The sequence below is a fragment of the Electrophorus electricus genome, chromosome 7 (genome assembly GCF_041902795.1).
Source record: "Electrophorus electricus isolate QZ-2024a chromosome 7, ASM4190279v1, whole genome shotgun sequence".
Taxonomy (NCBI): domain Eukaryota; kingdom Metazoa; phylum Chordata; class Actinopteri; order Gymnotiformes; family Gymnotidae; genus Electrophorus; species Electrophorus electricus.
In genome coordinates, this window is record NC_137503.1 from 33,745,667 (window position 1) to 33,764,456 (window position 18,790).

General features: G+C 47.0%; 2 protein-coding genes across 10 annotated transcripts in view; one reads left to right on the forward strand and one right to left on the reverse strand.

The window, feature by feature from the left end:
• Window positions 1–1,140: 1,140 nt before the first annotated feature.
• Window positions 1,141–6,244, reverse strand: lft1 (lefty1). Its single transcript, XM_027015964.3, has 5 exons — window positions 6,134–6,244; window positions 2,891–3,200; window positions 2,516–2,759; window positions 2,151–2,390; window positions 1,141–2,051 (listed from the first exon to the last, which is right to left on the reverse strand). The coding sequence occupies exons 1-5, from the start codon at window positions 6,224–6,226 to the stop codon at window positions 1,727–1,729; spliced, it is 1,212 nt and encodes a 403-aa protein (XP_026871765.2). The 5' UTR covers window positions 6,227–6,244; the 3' UTR covers window positions 1,141–1,726.
• A 306-nt stretch (window positions 6,245–6,550) lies between these two features.
• The window catches only part of cdc42bpab (CDC42 binding protein kinase alpha (DMPK-like) b), a 51,267-nt gene continuing 39,027 nt past the window's right edge, over window positions 6,551–18,790 (forward strand). For all 9 annotated transcript variants that reach the window (XM_035524178.2, XM_035524180.2, XM_081718180.1 and 6 more), the window contains exon 1: window positions 6,551–7,531. In XM_035524178.2, coding sequence (XP_035380071.1) covers window positions 7,357–7,531 — 175 coding nt within the window. In that variant the 5' untranslated portion in view covers window positions 6,551–7,356. The remainder of the gene's footprint in view (window positions 7,532–18,790) is intronic.

Below are 18,790 nucleotides of genomic sequence, written 5' to 3' on the forward strand. Positions count from 1 at the left end.
GCTACTTCAAATAGTGTAAAATATAACTACGGTGTTCATAATTTCTTCTTAATGGTGATCTTTGGGATGTTTTGTAATTATGGTTAAACTAAAAATTAACTTACGCATCATGCACTACTGATGCAGGCAAATATGCTACAAAATAGTTAACACTTTCTTAATCTTCTGGTTCTTCAGGATGTACTTTCATTTAATGTTGTAGAAAAAATTAATACTACTACACCTGATATTACTCATTATTTAGCTATATTACAGTATTTTTTATGTCAGGAAAGCTAAATATTCAAAACTCAGAAACTAACCATGCTGAAAGTTTGAAAGTCTTCCAGATATGTGATTTCTTTCTTTAATATCCAAAATATTAACCACTGATTTTCTTACCAGTTGTACCTTTACCAATCTGTTACTTTATGAAATTCAGCTCCACCCTTAATCCTTCACCCAGCGCGCACGTCAGCCAGAAGTCAGCAGTCTTGCACTTTTGGCTGAAGAACACCTTGCTCGCAGTCCCTGCACTGCTACCTGTTTGGTGGATGTTAGCCACCAGAATCCTGGCAGCTATTAGGTTTTACTTGAAATGAGAAACCTTCGTATGGAGGAATAAGTCTTGTTGGCGCCCTGTGCTTAAAACAAACCGGATGTGATATAGGTTTGTTCCGTAGTGGTCCTTTTCTGGGTTCGGTTTTGTTGGCATTGTCCTGTGACATGCATAAATGTGTTGATGTGTTTATGAATATGCATGTGATATTCAAAATATTCGTGAATATAACAATGGTCTAGAGTTTCAAAAATGGGATTATGGTAACTTGAATGACTCGCAGAATGCTAAGGTTTTATGCATACAAATACATTTTATTTATATTGTTTTGTATTGTGGCATTTATTTTTCCAACAACTTTAGATAATGCAAAGACGGTAATGGCATTTGAGATTATGTAATAAACCTGTGAAATGTTTCCCAATTGGTGTCGTTTTATTTCACCATTCATACAGTTGTGGAAGCACTTGTATACAGGATAAGAGTAATTCAGAGATTATCCATTTATTTAACCTATGCTGGACGTTGGAATCTTTTAAAATGAGACTTCCTGTGTTAATTGAGGATCTAGTGCTTAGTCTTGAAAAGAAATGTGAAAACTACCCAGGTTGAGAAAGCGGGATACAATTTACATAAAAAAGAAAACTATGTTAAATTACGTTTTAAAACGAGAAAATGTGTATTTGTCTAGTTTGAAAACCTATAGTAGTATTGTATGGAGTTGTGACCTAGAATGCAAAACAGAGCAAACACAATTATAATTGGTTTGTGTGCTGAAGTCTGCGTTGTGTGTGACTAAACTACCCGCCCTGACGCCTGCAAACAGCACAATACCCAAACCTCGGCTGGGTTTAGAAATAACAGTACGGCGGACATACCACTCAGTGAAAAATACTTTACTTTATATATCCTACACAGTGAAACACACAACAAATCCATGATATTTACAATTCAAAATATACATTTTGAAAATTAATACCAACGTTTAGTGTAACGTCATATAGGCTGCAAATGCAAAAATATATGTCACGTTTTATGAGCCCAACAGGCAACTTATATACAAACTTATACAAAGTGCTTAATGTTTTTCGCCAGAACAAAGACCGATCAGGACACAATGCGTCAAGAACAGTCCACTTTTAAGTACTTCGCGTTTCCAAGACTCGCCAATGCGGCGACGTCGCGTATTCACACAACTGAAATATTATCCATTGTGCAACCGCACTTCTCGACGATCATATTGGGGAATTCGGCCACTTCGATTTCAGTATAATCTCCCTTTTTCACCAGATACATCATCGGTAGCGGCGCGCTCTCCACCACGGCACATTTCCGCTCCCCGTAGCCGTAATTGCGCTTAGTTTGCTTGCAGCCGCCGGTACACCTGAAGGCCTGATATCCAGCAGGCTCGATGATCCAGTACTGTGTCCAGGTGAGAGTCCGGAAATTTATAAAGTGTTCTTCCCGACAGCACATTTGTTTGTTTTTGTTTATTTCACAGTCACCATTTGACCTGCAGGTTAAAAAAGGAAAACAATTGCATTAAAATGTACACCAAATATTTTTCTACGGGCATAAATAAACATTATCCATACAAGACAGTCGCACTTACCCAAACTCGTCAAAGTTAAGTGTGTAAAGAACGAGCTCGGGTTTTCCTAAGGTGTTGTCACGGGGGTCTTGAGTTGTGAAGTGGACACTTTTGGCCATCTCTGCCGCGTAACCGCCTGGTCGCTCGCCCTCGATCCACACTTCTAGGTGCATTGGCCGTTTCTTTTGAGACTTGGACCAATAGTGCACAGCCTGGGTGACATCAAAGCTCTTCCATCCAGTCTCGTGAATAGGAATTAACCTGCGGAGATCAGCGATGTGACACTTAGATCTCGGACTTCTTTTGCAAACGACGAGAGCGCCGAGCAGCAACGTCATTATCATAATGGGCAAATCATAGGGACTCTGTCTGCCCACTTAACGTACCTTGAGTCAACGAGGGAAGTTCGGTTCGACCCGTTTTCTTGGACATCTACCCAGTAAATGCTCACGCGGGCGTTGTTCACCGGTCGTTGACCCTTTCTCTCGGGCGCGGAGCGCTTATGTGGCGCCTTTTTGTATAGCTTCAGTTCAGCCATAGTCACTTCGCTGTTCTCCGGGATCCGTGAATGCATCTCAAAAACCACTCCCTGACGTCTGGTGTCAGAGTAAACAAAGTCCCCAGAAATATCTAAAAGAACGTACAATTAAAAAGGGTGCTCGTTAAACCGTTTGCATCAGATGCGGGTAAGTAATGTGATGCGTGAATGCTGCGGTCCCTTTAGCGCGCGGACGCAGTTTGAAGTGTAAAAACCATCTTACCTGCATTACCGGGAATGCCCCGAAGAATCCCCGCCAAGCTCGGAAGGGAGCGACGTCTCCTCTTATGGTGAAGTCTCAGCATAGATAAGTATTTGCTCTTGATATGCGCGGGCACCACGAGGTTCTCCAAATCCCTTTTTTGAATTCTTGGGACTTCGCCGAGTCCCAGTTTCTTTAGCATGACGTCTTTCATATCTTCGTGCGTAAAACCCTTTACCAGGGCAAGAAACACCACGCCGAGAAGGCACGAAACGAGGAGCGAAGCCATCGGCCTGAGAACCTGGGAGGTTGGAGAGGGTCTGAAGCTGTCCTGGACACAAAGTAAAATCGCTTTGACAGACGCTCGTCCTTATATGCCTGCGCGACCCCCGACCATTCGCACGCTGACAAGGGGGTGGTGACATAAATGAGAGGAAGTGAGTGACATGAAAGCTACAAAATTCTCAATTCAACCTGAATCAATAAATCTGTCATTCATTTAATGTAATTAAAAACAGCTTTTCTAATATCCAAGTACTCTTTCTTATGAGTTAGATCTTGACTTTTTACTGGATAGAATTTTATATATATATATAAGGCAAAATATAATTTGCAATTACAAGATACATCTACAACTATTCTCTTATTAACTTTTAACTTCTTCATGTCATAATACAACAAGCTGCAAAAAATATGCAAAATGTGTAAACAGTTTTGTGTTTAGCCTTTTTTTCTGAAGTAGGAATTTCCGGAATATGCATGTCCCCCAAAACACAAGCAAACTCCTTGCTGTAATTCATAGCATGGCTTCCTTCCACTACATAAGGAAGTTAAACTTTCAACAATTCATTTAAGATGCTTCTTGCTGAGTCATTCTGGCCTTTTGCCCTGGGCAATCCTCTCTCATCCACACGCGTGTGTGTGGTGCAGCACTGCTCCCTTTCCTTGTGTGTACATTCCCCTGGACACTGTAAAACATTCCTAGTCTGGGAGAGTGTCTAACAGCGTGGCTGTCTCATCTCGTGTGCACCATCATCTTTAACCACACAGCGTATCACGACAGGAGGAGGATGGAAGGATGTGGCGGTGGCAATCAGATGTTTATTCCAAGATTAGCACCCCTGCTTCTGCATCCCCAGATTAAAATTATTAGTCAAACAGACAGTTAATCCAGGGAGGTCAGAGTGAATGTGGATTGGGGAGCTCTTCACAGGTTGGTGATCATCTGATTCCATTGCCAAATTTGCCATGCCTTGTTTGGTCACACAAACATAAGAAGGGCAGCCAGCGATGCAGAGGGACCTCAGTCTGAGTTTGTGTATTGGTCCTCTGTTTGCCCTGAGATGTCAGACAGACTGAGGCAGCTCACAGGAACAGTCTACTGAAGAAAATGAATGGAACACAATGTAAGACTAAGACAGCAATCTTACTGACTCTACATGAGTAAGCACTGTCATACCTGCTTTATGTCAAAACTACATTTGCCAAAATGACATATCTTTTATTGATAGTTGTTAATGCATGCAGACTGTTTGAAAATAATGTAATAATGTCTAGGTTTTAATGGCATTTCAAGGGACTTTTAAGAACCACGCACCCATCTATGCTTGAAACATAATAGTATATCAAGAAATGATTGATCCACTAAAAAACAAGATTTAAACATTTAAACAAGCACATTAGCTATACGTCTTTTAATGAATTCCGATTAAGATTTGTAGCTGTGACTTGTGACAATAACACGATATTCACTCGAAATCCCAGCTTGCATGCTTCCAGTCGTCTGTTCTGCACAATACACACAAAGCACGCATCAGTAAATTAGAGGCTTGAATCCTCGTGCGATGTGTCAGTCTTCTCCCCTTCCCTTGTCAATTATCTCGAGCCACTTCGTCCGTACGCTCGCGGATTCTAACGCTCGCGGATGCCGTGGCCCTTAATCAAAGCACAGAGAGAAGGTCCAATCCACAAAGCGCGTGCTAATTACCACCCAGCTATTGCATAAGAAAAGACGTCCTATTTAGACGGATCCCGCCTCATAAACCAACACACAATGGCAGGCTACCACAGGTGCAGATAACGAGGCAAAATACAAATGCGCGTTCTTTCTTTCACTGACCGAGACAATTATTGATAAACAAACAAATGGCATCCAACTTTAAATCAACATCGCAGACCGTCCGACTGGATCAAACCGACGGAAAGTTATTTGAAACGGAATGCGGATCAATAACTAAACGCTACCTTCCAGTTTGGTCACGTCAGCTCCTTCCGGAGTCTTATCTTACATCTGATATTTTGACATGAAAGACGAGTTTAGCACCTTATTAGCCATGGTGTGACTCTTGCCAGATCGAAATTTGTTAAACTGCAGCGATTTGCGGCAGACCTGCGCTGAGAAGGGAGGGCCGTCTTGTCACCCTGTGTACCTCAAAGGCTGCATGCTGAGCTGAGCCGCGGTCATATGAATAACTCCGTGGGGTGCGGACTGCCAGAGCTCCGAGTTACAACGTGGGGAACAAGGCTGACTATATAAAACCAGTCCTAACTCAGGATAATATAGAAAGCCAGTCCTTACTCAGGATAAAACAGAAATAAAAACGGCCCAAAATGCGTTTGGGGTCGAATAATTAGGAAATTAGTTCTTTAATAGAGTTTAACTAATTTAATTAATACACTTTTGAACAAAACACGCAGTTTATTTTTTCACTTTATCTAAAACTTTCAATAAAATAAATATCAAATTAAAGATTAAAAACACGACTTAATTGTCATTCTAAATAAACACACTTTCACGCGGTACTGCAGCCTCAGAAAGGATGGGCTATTCTTTAAATGAACTGTATAACCTACATTACGACACCAGGTGGCGTAAGTGTGCCTTTAATAAATTTCTTATGCATATTGTGCGGTAAGAAGTTGCAACGTTTTTGTTAGGATACATAAAACGCGATGCTAACGCCATGATGAAACAGATGACCAAAACATTTATATTATGTTAAGTCTTAAATTAAAATTGAAGTGTTTACCTCTGAGTTATATAAAATTAAACAAGAAATGATATAGAATTTTTCCTGACATCTTTATATTTCATTAAAAATGTTGCAATGCAATGTTGCTTCAGGTCTTCCACAATCAATTTTTATAAGCAATAATAATGTTTACACAATTGTCAGCAACTGTTTTAATTTTAATTCACGTTTAACTTGTTACAACAATGAAACAGATCTCGCGCACTAGATTCCATAATTTACAGAAGCATACCGCGTTTAATCTCTGCCATGTCCTGCATCCGCAGGTATGAGTCCAGTCTTTCCCTGATGAGCGATGCTCCTCATCAGCAGCTGCAGTTCCCATGACCTCCAGTATCCTCCAGTCTCCCCCTAGTATCCTCCAGTATTCCCCCAGTATCCCCCAGTCTCCCTCCAGTATCCCCCCAGTCTCCCCCCAGTATCCGCCAGTATTCCCAGTATCCCCCAGTCTCCCCCCAGTATCCGCCAGTATTCCCCCAGTATCCCTCCAGTATTCCCCCAGTCTCCCCCCAGTATCCCTCCAGTGTCCCCCAGTGTCCCCCAGTGTCCCTCCAGTCTCCCCCCAGTATCCCTCCAGTATTCCCCCAGTATCCCCCAGTCTCCCCCCAGTATTCCCCCAGTATCCCCCAGTCTCCCCCCGGTCTCCCTCCAGTATCCCTGCATCCCCTGCAGCAGATGCCGGACGCCATGATGAGCTGGGGTTTTGCCCGCAGCAGTGAACAGGGACAGGCAGCCCAGATTGACGTCAGCAAGGTCGCAATTTCTTGCAATTCGCAGCAGAACTTTTCCTCTTCCGACAACAACAACAGCAACAACAAAAAAAAAAAAACATGAAATCATTAATTTTTTCCGCCCCACAATGAAGACGCGTCTCGCCAACCGCTGTAACGGAGGAGAAGACGCATCCGCGAGCTCATTTCCGAAGACCGGAATCTAAAGGAAAGAATCGAGCTCGCGCAGCCTCGCGCCGCCTCGCGCCGTTCGCAGTCCTGCCAGAGGAGGGGCATCCGAGCTTTTGTAGCATTGCAGATCCAGCGGCGATACGTGTTTGGTTACTGCACTCTGGATACACACATGTAGCAGCAGCCGGGGCTTCGCTCTATTGGCGCGGATCTGCGGGAATCAGAGAAACCCAGAGAGAAAGAAGCATCAAGCGTGTGGTTCCGTCAAACCCACCGGCCAGGGCACGGTCGCTTGCGGGCGAGTAAGTCTTCCTTGATGTGCCCAGGTCCAGAAAGCCCAGGAGACATTGGGCGATGTTATTCGTCACGTTAACCTTCACGTCGTTCTGCGCTTTTGGCGAGGCCGGCCATGTCTGAGCCGTTTTAGCTGGACGGTCATTTCCCTGCCTTGAGCTTTTATGGCGAGAGCATCCGAGCGTGCCGCTGGCTGGCAGGCGTAGTCGGGTTATTTGTGCTGGAGGTACACCTCCTCGCCAACGGTGCAGCTGGAGCCATGTCTGGGGAGGTGCGCTTGAGGAGGCTGGAGAAGCTGTTTCTGGACGGGCCGTGCCAGTCGAACCAGTGCCTGAGCGTGGAAGCCCTGCTGGACGTCCTCGTCTGCCTCTACGATGAGTGCACCAACTCTCCTCTCCGGAGGGAGAAGAAGATTTTGGAATTCCTGGAGTGGGGTAAATCTGTTTCTAATACTCCCTTTGCTGTGTTGTGCATTACGGCCTTTTCGCTTAAACACTGCAGGATTTTCGCATGCATTTGCACGCGTATATCGTTATCACGGCTGTACTGCCTCTGTTGGCTGAGGGGTGAGCGCGAGCAATGACATAACGGCCGGACTGGTTTGTGCACGAATGTGGAATGCGAGCGACTCACCTAAACCGAGCTCGCGGCTTCAGGTGCCGTACTGCGACGTGCAGTGTGTGCGCGCGGGGGGGTCGGGGGTGTTTAATCGCAGCTGCCTTCATGTTGCGCTCCTGATGAGGGCCAAAGTCCAAGCTGTAGTCAAAGCGCGCGCGCGCGCGTGCGTGCGTGTGTGTGTGTGTGTGTGTGTGTGTGTGTGTGTGTGTGTGTGTGAGAGAGAGAGAGAGAAACCACTGTTGGCCTGTTTCTGAGTGGCTTGTTGAAGTAGTCCTTAAGACTCGCTCAAACCTCTGACAGCGCTGGTGTCATCTGTTCTTTGTTTCTGATGTGGCTTTGGACACATTGTGGTATTTCCCAGAATGGGGCCAATGATAAACAGATATCACCTCGTCTTTGGGTTTGACCTCATTCCTGGGAGTCTGAAACAGAGAGCAACCTGTCAACCATTAGTGACGGGAGTTATGCCCTTCAGATAAACAGGTTTTTTACCGTCTCACCCAGTGTTTAGCTCAGACAAACGCAAGAAACCAAACCCTTGGCCTACCATGTCTAGACCACTTTGTCAGTGAGAACATTCCTTAGTCTCCCCAAATGGATTTGCTCACAAATAAATAAATAAATAAATAACTACAATAATGATTTAAATAAATAAAAAGGTGAAGTGAGTGAGCAGGCGTTGAGGTGCTGTTTCCTGTTACTGTTACCTGGACATGTTGACCCGCCACACTGGAATCAGCGCTTATCTAGGATGGGGAGAACGTAGTAACCGACACCATTAGTTGGTAAAACCTGCAGGAACATCAGGTACATGAAACACTTATGTAGGCCAGTTGACAGGATACGGGTGAAAGCTCCACTTCAGGTTCAAGACCGCTTTGAGAAGGTGTGTTTGAGACGGAAAGAGTGAGTGTGTGTGTGTCTGTCTGCATGGATGAGAGAGAGAAAGAGAAACAGACAGAGTTGTGTGTGTGTGTGTGTGTGTGCGTGCCCTTTTCCTGTGGGCAGGCTCAGTAGGGCAATCTAAGGAAGCCACGCAGGGCCACCGGACACGGTGATGATGTCAGAGAGGGAAACAGCAGTGCGTGGTGTTTGTCCTCTTTGTATGTCTGACTATTTAAAGAGCCACCTGGTGGATCAGATCCTTTACTCGTGAGCTCACACTCACTCACACACACACGCACACACACACACACACACACACACACACACACACACCCATTCAGGCACTCCAGACGGTTTGGCACACGGCTCGGAAGATACAGATGCGTTCACGGTTGTGGGGATTTAGAGACAGAGAGAGGCCTGCAGGCTCAGTGGGATCTCACCAGGGACCTGCACGTCCTGTCTCTTTATGGCACACACGCACATGTGGACTTCCTTAATGTGTCATGCATCCGGGTCACGGAGAAGGAAGGAGGTGAGTTTGGGTTTTTAGACATGGAAACCCCAACTGCTCCATTGGGTTTTCCTCGCTGGATATCCCAGAGGGCACTGCACCAGTCTGTTGCCCTTTCCTATGGACCCTGGCTGCTATCAACAGAGCCCAACTGGACCCAGACCCGACCGGATGTTTACATGCAAGATCACTGACCTTGTACTCATTTTCAGTGGCGGTTCTAGAGGCCCTTGGCAAAAATTCACGGGGCCCCCTTAGGGAATTCAGGTCTCATACTGCCAGTGCAGACTTTGCACATTGCCACTGCTGTAGTTTACGGTTTGTCAGCACCCAACCCCCCCAACCCCCGCACTGCCCTGGGGCCCAAGTTCTCTACCTGTGCAGCCTCTGTGCTTATAATCCAAACAGTGTCAATAATTCTGATCAAAATAACATGGGCCAGTCTTCAGCCAGGTCATATGAAGGTGTCCAGTGATGTGTTTGCATAGTATATCGCAATATAATTGCAATACAGGGTCTCCCAGTGTGTTTTGTGGGAACAAAGTGGCTGTAGGTGGAGTGTGGCTGTGGCTGTGGGTGGAGCGTGGCTGTGGCTGTAGGTGGAGTGTGGCTGTAGGTGGAGCGTGGCTGTGGCTGTAGGTGGAGCGTGGCTGTAGGTGGAGCGTGGCTGTAGGTGGAGCGTGGCTGTGGCTGTGGGTGGAGCGTGGCTGTAGGTGGAGCGTGGCTGTGGCTGTAGGTGGAGCGTGGCTGTGGGTGGAGCGTGGCTGTAGGTGGAGCGTGGCTGTGGCTGTAGGTGGCGCGTGGCTGTGGCTGTAGGTGGAGCATAGCTGTAGGTGGAGTGTGGCTGTGGCTGTAGGTGGAGCGTGGCTATGGCTGTGGTTGTGGGTGGAGCGTGGCTGTAGGTGGAGTGTGGCTGTAGGTGGAGTGTGGCTGTGGCTGTAGGTGGAGCGTGGCTATGGCTGTGGCTGTGGGTGGAGCGTGGCTGTAGGTGGAGTGTGGCTGTGGCTGTAGGTGGAGCGTGGCTGTAGGTGGAGTGTGGCTGTGGCTGTAGGTGGAGCGTGGCTGTAGGTGGAGTGTGGCTGTGGCTGTAGGTGGAGCATGGCTATGGCTGTGGCTGTGGGTGGAGCGTGGCTGTAGGTGGAGTGTGGCTGTGGCTGTAGGTGGAGTGTGGCTGCGCCTGTAGGTGGAGTGTGGCTGTGGCTGTAGGTGGAGCATGGCTGTAGGTGGAGTGTGGCTGTGGCTGTAGGTGGAGTGTGGCTGCGCCTGGAGGTGGAGTGTGGCTGTGGCTGTAGGTGGAGCGTGGCTATGGCTGTGGCTGTGGGTGGAGCGTGGCTGTAGGTGGAGTGTGGCTGTGATTGTAGGTGGAGTGTGGCTGCGCCTGTAGGTGGAGTGTGGCTGTGGCTGTAGGTGGAGCGTGGCTATGGCTGTAGGTGGAGTGTGGCTGTGGCTGTAGGTGGAGCGTGGCTGTGGCTGTGGGGAGGCCCCAGAGCTGAGTAAGAGCTCTCCGCTGGCGTATCGCACCGCTCTTAGATCTCCTCACCTCTCTCCCTTCCTCTCCATCTCTCTCTGCATCTCTCCATCACTAACACACACATCAGCATATGGCATATAGACGGATATTTCCAGATCTCCCTGTCTGATGCTATTTATCTGTGCATGTGCGTGTGTGTAGACACACGTACAGAACTGCCTGTATGTGTGTCTGTTTTTGTGGACTTTCTCTCTCTCTCTGTCTTCAGTGGTGAGCCCTCTGTGTGCAGAGTCAGACACATGGCGATAAGCTCCGCCCCTCTGCCATTGCTGACTCACTGGAGCATTGCACATACTGTACACTCAGCTGGCCCTGTACTGTGCTCTTATCTGGTTGCTCTAACCTGTGTGTGTGTGTGTGTGTGTGTGTGTGTGTGTGTGTGTGTGTGTGTGTGTGTGTGTGTGTGTGTGTGTGCAGCACTCATAGAGCAATGTCCTTCTGTTCTTCTGCATTCGTGCTGCAGTGGGTGTCCAGGTTTATTTTTGGTTCCGTCTTGCTGGGATGCTCCCTCACAAAGTTGGGGCTCGCGCTCAGCGCAGATGAGAGGTGGCCTGATACTAGCTGACGCTTGACTTCAGCACAGTCTGCGTCATTGCAGTCTGCTGCTGTCAGAGACTGAAAGAGTTCATCAGTTTGTTCATAATCAGAACAGCTAAGCTGAAGGCTGTGCAGTGTGTCTTTATCAGAGACTTTATCACGGTGCCTTTTCAGTATAGCACTCACAACCCTGCTGTACGTTCAAACAACCAACCAACCAGCCAATCAAACCAAACCAAACCAAACCAAACCATGACAAGGAGAGTTGAGGCTTTTTCTAGGTTGGGACTCTCACGACATGGCGGTCATTACAGCCTTCCATGTGTTTCCCAAAGTCACAAGGAATCGGAGGCTTCGCAAGCCGCTTTGGGTGCAGCCGGGATTGGGCCATGGGTGACCACGGCACTCCGCCTTCTCCGTGGGTGCTGCCCGTGAAAACGGTGCACTACCAGTGAGCCCAGCCCAGCCCAGCTCTTCAGAGTACCTGCCTGAAGCCTGGTTGCTCATTACTGTCACTCCTGCCCCATGTGAGAATGACAACAGAGCTTAACACTTCAGTACATTTTATGCCTCAGGTCAACCAGGGCACAGATATTCCTACTGGCTCTAAGCAACATCCGTGAGCAGCTGGATATTTTTAACATAATTGCCTTGACTATAAATGCACTGGTCTTGGGCATGGTCGCTAGTGTGCACCTCCTCCCAGCAGTGGCAGGTGCTTCGCAGACTAGAGAGGTACGAGGTAAACATTAAATCTGATTGTGGTCCTCTCGTGTGCTATAAAAGCACACTTTGTAGTGCTCCAGCCCGTGCGTGCGGTGATGTCTGTAGTGTTCTGTCCCTGCACTCCCCAGGCGCCTCCAGCTCCGGTGGGAAACGCTGGAGGAAAAGCTCACATCACTTCCGCATGCCTCATATCCTGTTTTAAGTCTGCATGCATGCTGTATTTTGTATATACTGTTTTGTTAATTTTGCGTAGACTGTTTTGTTAATGGTTCCTGCAGTATTAGTGAGTGTCAATTTTACATTTTCACATTTTTTTCTGATGAATATCCTACTGATGGCGTATATAGTCACAGTGTAGTGTACTGAAAAATCACCATGTTCATATGGTCAAATACGTCATATAGAAAACAAACAGTGATACCAAATGGAGCCAATAATATATTAAGGCTAGAAAAAGGTAGATTTTCTAAGCAGTGAGTATATGCTCCTGCTGAACTATATTTACTTCTGCACTGAGGATTCTTTTTTTTCTTTGTTTATAACGTCATGATTTGTTCTCTCTGGTTTAGAACATGTTTATATGTTTACAGCATATTTAAAAATTCCAAAATTCAATATGAAGGATGCATAGATATTGAATACATAGAGATTGCTGGAAAAGAAAGTTTAACCCTAATAAATAAGTTTAAAAAGTCCTGCAGTAATCTAATGATGTAATGGATTAGTTCACGTGGCAAAGCCGTAATGTGAGGCAGGGTGTGTGTGTGTGTGTTGGTGCAGCTACAGGCAGGCAGGGACTGTGGAGTGATGCTCTAATCACTTAAAGTGATCACACCTTTCATGTGCAACTGTAGCACGCTTTATGACAAATCAAAACAAAGCTGGAACTAGCTGTGTGCGCGCGCGCTGAAGTACTGCAACAACATGACTCACTGTACTCCCCAACATTTACCCCCCCACTTTCATCATCTGTCACCTGACCAGGTGTTGTGCAAGGTCTGTACTTTTGTGGAGACCCAGGCCTGGTTGTACCGTGGGACCCGTTAGGACATGCCTCTCCACAGATTTGTCATTCTTCTAGTCTGAAGTGCCAGTCTTGACACCTTTCTTCTGCAGGTTATAATTAGTACTTGTTTCCAGCCTAAGGGATTGGTTGTGGCCTAGAAATTGTATTCACTGGAAAACTGCAGAGGATTGTGTATGCATGACTGTGTATATATATATAGTCCCTTGGCTTGTTTGTATGCCTGTAAGCAATATTTGTGGTTGTTGTAGTATTGTCATTAATACCAGATGTGAGGTGTTCATGTCCGTTACTCAGTTTGTATGATATGGAGCACCATTTATATATGTATGTGTGGAAGTGTTAACCTACGAGTTCCATGAACAGTCATAAAATCTAGCTGTGTTTCTTTTAAAGCTTAATTGTTTGGAGGTAAGGAATACATGTTCTTTAGCAGTTTTCCCATGCACTCATCTCAGAGAGAGGTATGTTTCTGAACATCCAAATGGCCCAGATATTTTTGTCTAGAATGAACATGTGAATGGTAGCTTCATTAACACTGTGGTTCATTTCTGTGGTGTATTGACACTGTGGTTCTTGTCTGTTGCGATGCCAGTAGGAATGAGGTAGAACAAATGCAGGTGGCAGTTTATTAAATGAGGGAAATATGAACATGAAGGGCAAAACAGAGGCAAGGCATAATACTGAGGGCAAAATACACAGAGTAAACAGGAAAGCAATGGCAAGGACAGTACAACGAGTATAAGGTGAACCTGAGGGAGGAACACTTACCCCAATAACCAACAAGCTGGGAAACCAAACAGGGCCTAAATCACCAAGACAATCAAGCACTAATCTGACAGGTGAACAGAACAAGGAGAAGCAAAACAAGGACTGGAATAAAAGGAACAGGGTGGAGAAAACAAAACAAGCAGGAAGCAAAAGGAAAAACCAGACATGACAGGGAAACAGGGATGTCAGGAGGGTGGCCATTTGTGACAGAACCCCCCCCCACCAAAGAGCGCAACACCAGGGTGCGCAAAACAGAACAGGATGAGACACTGACAAGCGGAATGGCCAAGACAAGAATTGAGAGAAACTGGAGACCCAAACAGGAGCAGACAAGAGGATGGATGCAGAAACCAGGGAAAATGAATGGATAGAAACCTAGGGAATGGGACAAGAACCAGGAACAGATGCAGGAGCTCAGGTAAGAGACCAGGAACAAAAAGTATTACCTGAAGCAGAGACATGACCAAAAGGAGGAGCTAGGGATGACGAGGCAGGACAGGAAACAGAACCATAGGATGCTGAGGAAGTTAACCTGGACTTAGAAGCCTGAAGGACACAAGTGAGCCTAGAATCAGAACCTTGTTGAAGAGCAGAAACAGATAAGAGGACACAGGGAACATGCAAGTAGGAAGTAGGAACAGGTCCAGGAGCAGGACTACAGTCAGGAATTGTGACAACCAGGGGCATACACAGGATTTGAGGCTAAACCCTGGACTGGAGTCCGGGCAGATTGAGGCACGGAAACAGCACAGGGAAAGGGAGTCGGACTGGCGATGTGGCTGGAACAGGAGGTGGATTCAGAGTAAGGAGAGGAGACGTGCTGTAGCGGGCACAGTTGCGAGAACAGGAACAGCTGTATATACAGCACAACAGACAGGAACAAAATACACAATCGGCATGGATATGGGTACTGGGACGGGCAAGGGAACATTAATGCCACAAAGCAGGGTAACAATAGGCATCGATATATTGACAGGAACAAGAGCAGCCAAAACAGGAACTGAGGAAAAAGAGCCAGAAAGGGGGCTGGCGCAGCAGCCTCAAGAGGCAGAAGAGGTACATTAGGTGTAGATAGGAGTCATATGGGTCCGGAAGGCCGACGGAGAGGACCCAAGAGTCACTGGCTTGCTGTGAGGTGTAGCCGAAGGAGTCCCAAGCGCCTTAGGAGGCACACCTGTAGCAGCTATTCGGGGCACAGGGGAGCCTCGAGGAGCAACCACAGGGACAGGCCTGGCACCAGGCACAGGGACTTGTGGAATGGCTTCTTCCACTCCAGGAACAGGTGGGTTCGGTGACGTGGTGTCCTGCAGTGGCACGTCCGGAGGTGCAGCTGCCGTGGTCAGCAGAGCAGCAGGGAGGTCCGGATGCACGGTCAGTGGTGGGTCTAGGGGAGCAGGTTTCGTGAATGGATTTGACACAGGAAACAGAATTTGCGGCATCCATTACGCCGGGAACAGGAACAGAACTGGTGGTGTCTCTCGTGCCGGGGACTGGGTCAAGACAGGCGTGGTCCCTCACACTGGAGGCAGGAACTGGCTGGGTGGTTTCCTTCACACCAGAGACAAGAGCTAACAGGGTGTCTGGGAGGCTGGTAGCTAAAGCAGGCTTTTTTGGTGGAGCAAATCGTGTGGTGAGCAACTGGAGAAAACCCTCCACTGTCATTGCCTCCTGAGCCCTGAGCTGTAGTATTTCTGCCCATTCAAGCGCTTTACCCCAGGGAAACGTTTTCAAAAACACTACCTCCAAACTCCAGGGGATTAGGGCAGGTCAGGTGTTGCAGGTATATACAGCATTGCATAGCAAATGTTCCAACAGACTTACCCTTCCCATTGTACTCGCTAGGAGTTGCCATAAGTGAAGGTAGAGCCAAAGGCTTCCCATCTCTAAGCATAGAGCGTAATGACGATGAAATCCATGTCTTCATCTGGGAGCAAGCCATTGTGCCTAGATGGCTGGACTGACACAGATGGAACACAATGTGACTCAACGTGGCCCTCCTGCTGCATTCTCATTTTACAGTCATTTTGTTATGATTCCATTAGGAATGAGGCAAGAGGTAGAATGCAAATGCAGGGGGTGGTTTTTTAAATGAGGGAAATATGAACACAAAGGGCAAAACAGGCAAAGGGGCAACACTGAGTAAAATACTACACAACCAGAGTAAACAGGAAAGCAAGGACAGTACAACAAGCATACAGTAAACCTGAGGCAGGAACATCACTTACCCCAATAACCAACAACCTGGGAAACCAAACAGGGCCTAAATAACCGAGACAATCAAGCACTAATCAGACACAGGTGAACATATGAACAGGGAGAAGCAAAACAAGGACTGGAATCATGGAACAGGGTGGAGAAAACAAAACCAAGAAATGGAACAAGCAGGAAGCAAAAGAAAAACAGACACAACAGGGAAACTATGGAAACAGGGATGTCAGGAGGGTGGCCATTCGTGACAGGTGTATTAACACTGTGGTTCATGTCTGTGGTTTATTAACACTGTGGTTCATTTCTGTGGTTTATTAACACTGTGGTTCATGCCTGTGGTTTATTAACACTGTGGTTCATTTTTGTGGTTCATTAACACTGTGGTTCATGTCTGTGGTTCATTAACACTGTGGTTCATGTCTGTGGTGTATTAACACTGTGGTTCATTTCTGTGCTTATCCCCTGCTCAAAGATTAGAATGTACCTCACAGGTAACTGGCCATTTCAAACCTGTGGCGTTTGGTGAGCACGTGCGGTAGTTGTCCTGTAACATGGTTGTTCTGGCCCAGTAAGCCACTTGTGAACAGGTCCTTGTGTCCATGTTCTCAATCAGGAGGAGATGGGAAGGGACTTTTTCAAGCCTCGGGGTCTTCTTGTCCTCCATGTTAGCTCACTCACTCCTCCGCTCCCAGACAACAACCGAGGCTAAAGTTACATCTAGTGAGGCGCATTTAGCCGAAGGGAGGTGAGTTGATCACGCAGTGTTGGAAGGGAGCCGTGGAACGATCCCAGTGACAGCTGACAGGGGGGCTTCTCACTGTTGGTGTCTGTGGAAGGCATTCCGAGGTTCTGCTGCCGCTGGCCTGCATGTATCCCTCTCTGGGGAGTAAGACCATCAGTTATGTCCTCTTGGCCCCAGAGACATCCTACTTAGACCGGGATTCCACCTCATTGAGATGTGCTTGATGTTACAATCCCAGAACTTAAATGTGTTCCTAAAGCAGGACTACAGATGTAATATTCCTGTAAGAATCCCTCTGACTACTCTACTCCACTCTTCAGAGACGGCCCAGGTTCCTAAAGGTCTGCATTCTTTCAGCAACATAACTTTGCAAAGGTTACGCAAAGCTGAAGGCACTTTCCCGAGCTTCGGCACTGGCACGCCTTCTGCGGTTTTGCTTTCACGTTCGTCTGTGAGCACTCCAGTCCTGCAGGTGATAGTTCACGATCGTTTCCATCACAACCGCAAAACAATCCAAACTACAAAACACATGTTCTAGTTACCAGAGCAAGGTAGCCAGGTAGCCAGGGCAAAGCTATAAATAAGAGAGATCTTGTCACAGCCTGTGTTCCCACAGCCTGCAATTGATTTGCATTTTTGTCACAGAGGTTTTTAATATGTTTGCGATTTTTAAATCTTTATCCAGAGTTTCACCCAATTCCTGTCCATTAATTAAAAGAATTTGAGACACATTCTAGTGTTTTATAGCCTCTGTGTTACAGGCTCAGTCCTGGACAGTGCTTTATAGCCTCTGTGTTACAGGCTCAGTGCTGGGCACTGTTTTATTGCCTCTGTGTTACAAGCTCAGTGCTGGAGAGTGCTGTATAGCCTCTGTGTTACAAGCTCAGTGCTGGACAGTGCTTTATAGCCTCTGTGTTACAGGCTCAGTGCTGGGCAGTGTTTTATAGCCTCCGTGTTACAGGCTCAGTGCTGGACAGTGTTTTATAGCCTCTGTGTTACAGGCTCAGTGCTGGACAGTGTTCTATAGCCTCTGTGTTACAGGCTCAGTGCTGGACAGTGTTCTATAGCCTCTGTGTTACAGGCTCAGTGCTGGACAGTGTTCTATAGCCTCTGTGTTATAGGCTCAGTGCTGGGCAGTGTTTTATAACCTCTTACAGGCTCAGTCCTGGACAGTGTTTTATAGCCTCTGTGTTACAGGCTCAGTGCTGGACAGTGTTTTATAGCCTCTGTGTTACAGGCTCAGTGCTGGACAGTGTTTTATAACCTCTGTTACAGGGTCAGTGCTGATTTGCCTCCTGACTGCTGTTGAAACCCTCTTCCAAAGTGTTTGGCACCCTTTGCGCTCCTTAGCGTACTAGCTGTGTGCTTTTCCCCGGACGTTCACGCAGCGTCCGACACTCTAGATCTGTATCGCCTTGTTTTTCTGCCCCTGCTGCCTCTCTCTTGATGTTCTTTTAGAATATCCTGTTTGTGTCGTTGCAGGCGCCCAGACGCCTCTCCACCCCCCTTTCTCTCGGGAGGGAGAAGGTCTGTTTATCGTGGCCCATAGTGGGTGTTCAGTGTGGCATTGAGCCCAATTTAATGCCCCACTGCATGTGTATTTGGTATGACTGTGAATCTCGGGCATGATAACTTATGCTTGGAGCTCATGAATGTTTTAAAGCCCTGTCCCAGTTTCCCTTCTTGTGTCTCTGTCTCATGCCCAGTGGCACACTCCCAGTGACTCCCAGTGGCATGTGGCGTGGAGGTCTGAGGAGGTCTGTGGAGGTCCAGGGAGGTATGGGGAGGTCTGGGGAGGTCCGTGGAGCTCTGTGCAGGTCTGTTAGCTCACCTTGTTGCTGGGTCATGCTGGGTCATGCAGGGTGGAGGTGCAGATCGCGTCTCCCAGCTCTGGAGTCCTACATGTTGGAGCAAACACCTGAATGTCAGAGGGCTTCAGTGCATGACTGTTGCCCTCATGTGAGGAGCCTCAATGCTGCACCGTTCCATAAACACGTCCTGATTCCTTTTGTCTTAAAATTCAGATAAGTTCATTATGGTGCGGTTTTATTTATTTAACTTGATGCCTTGGAATATTCGTGTCAGTAAGTTTGTTTAGACTAAAGCATTAGATGTGGTTTATAAAGGTTTTATAAAG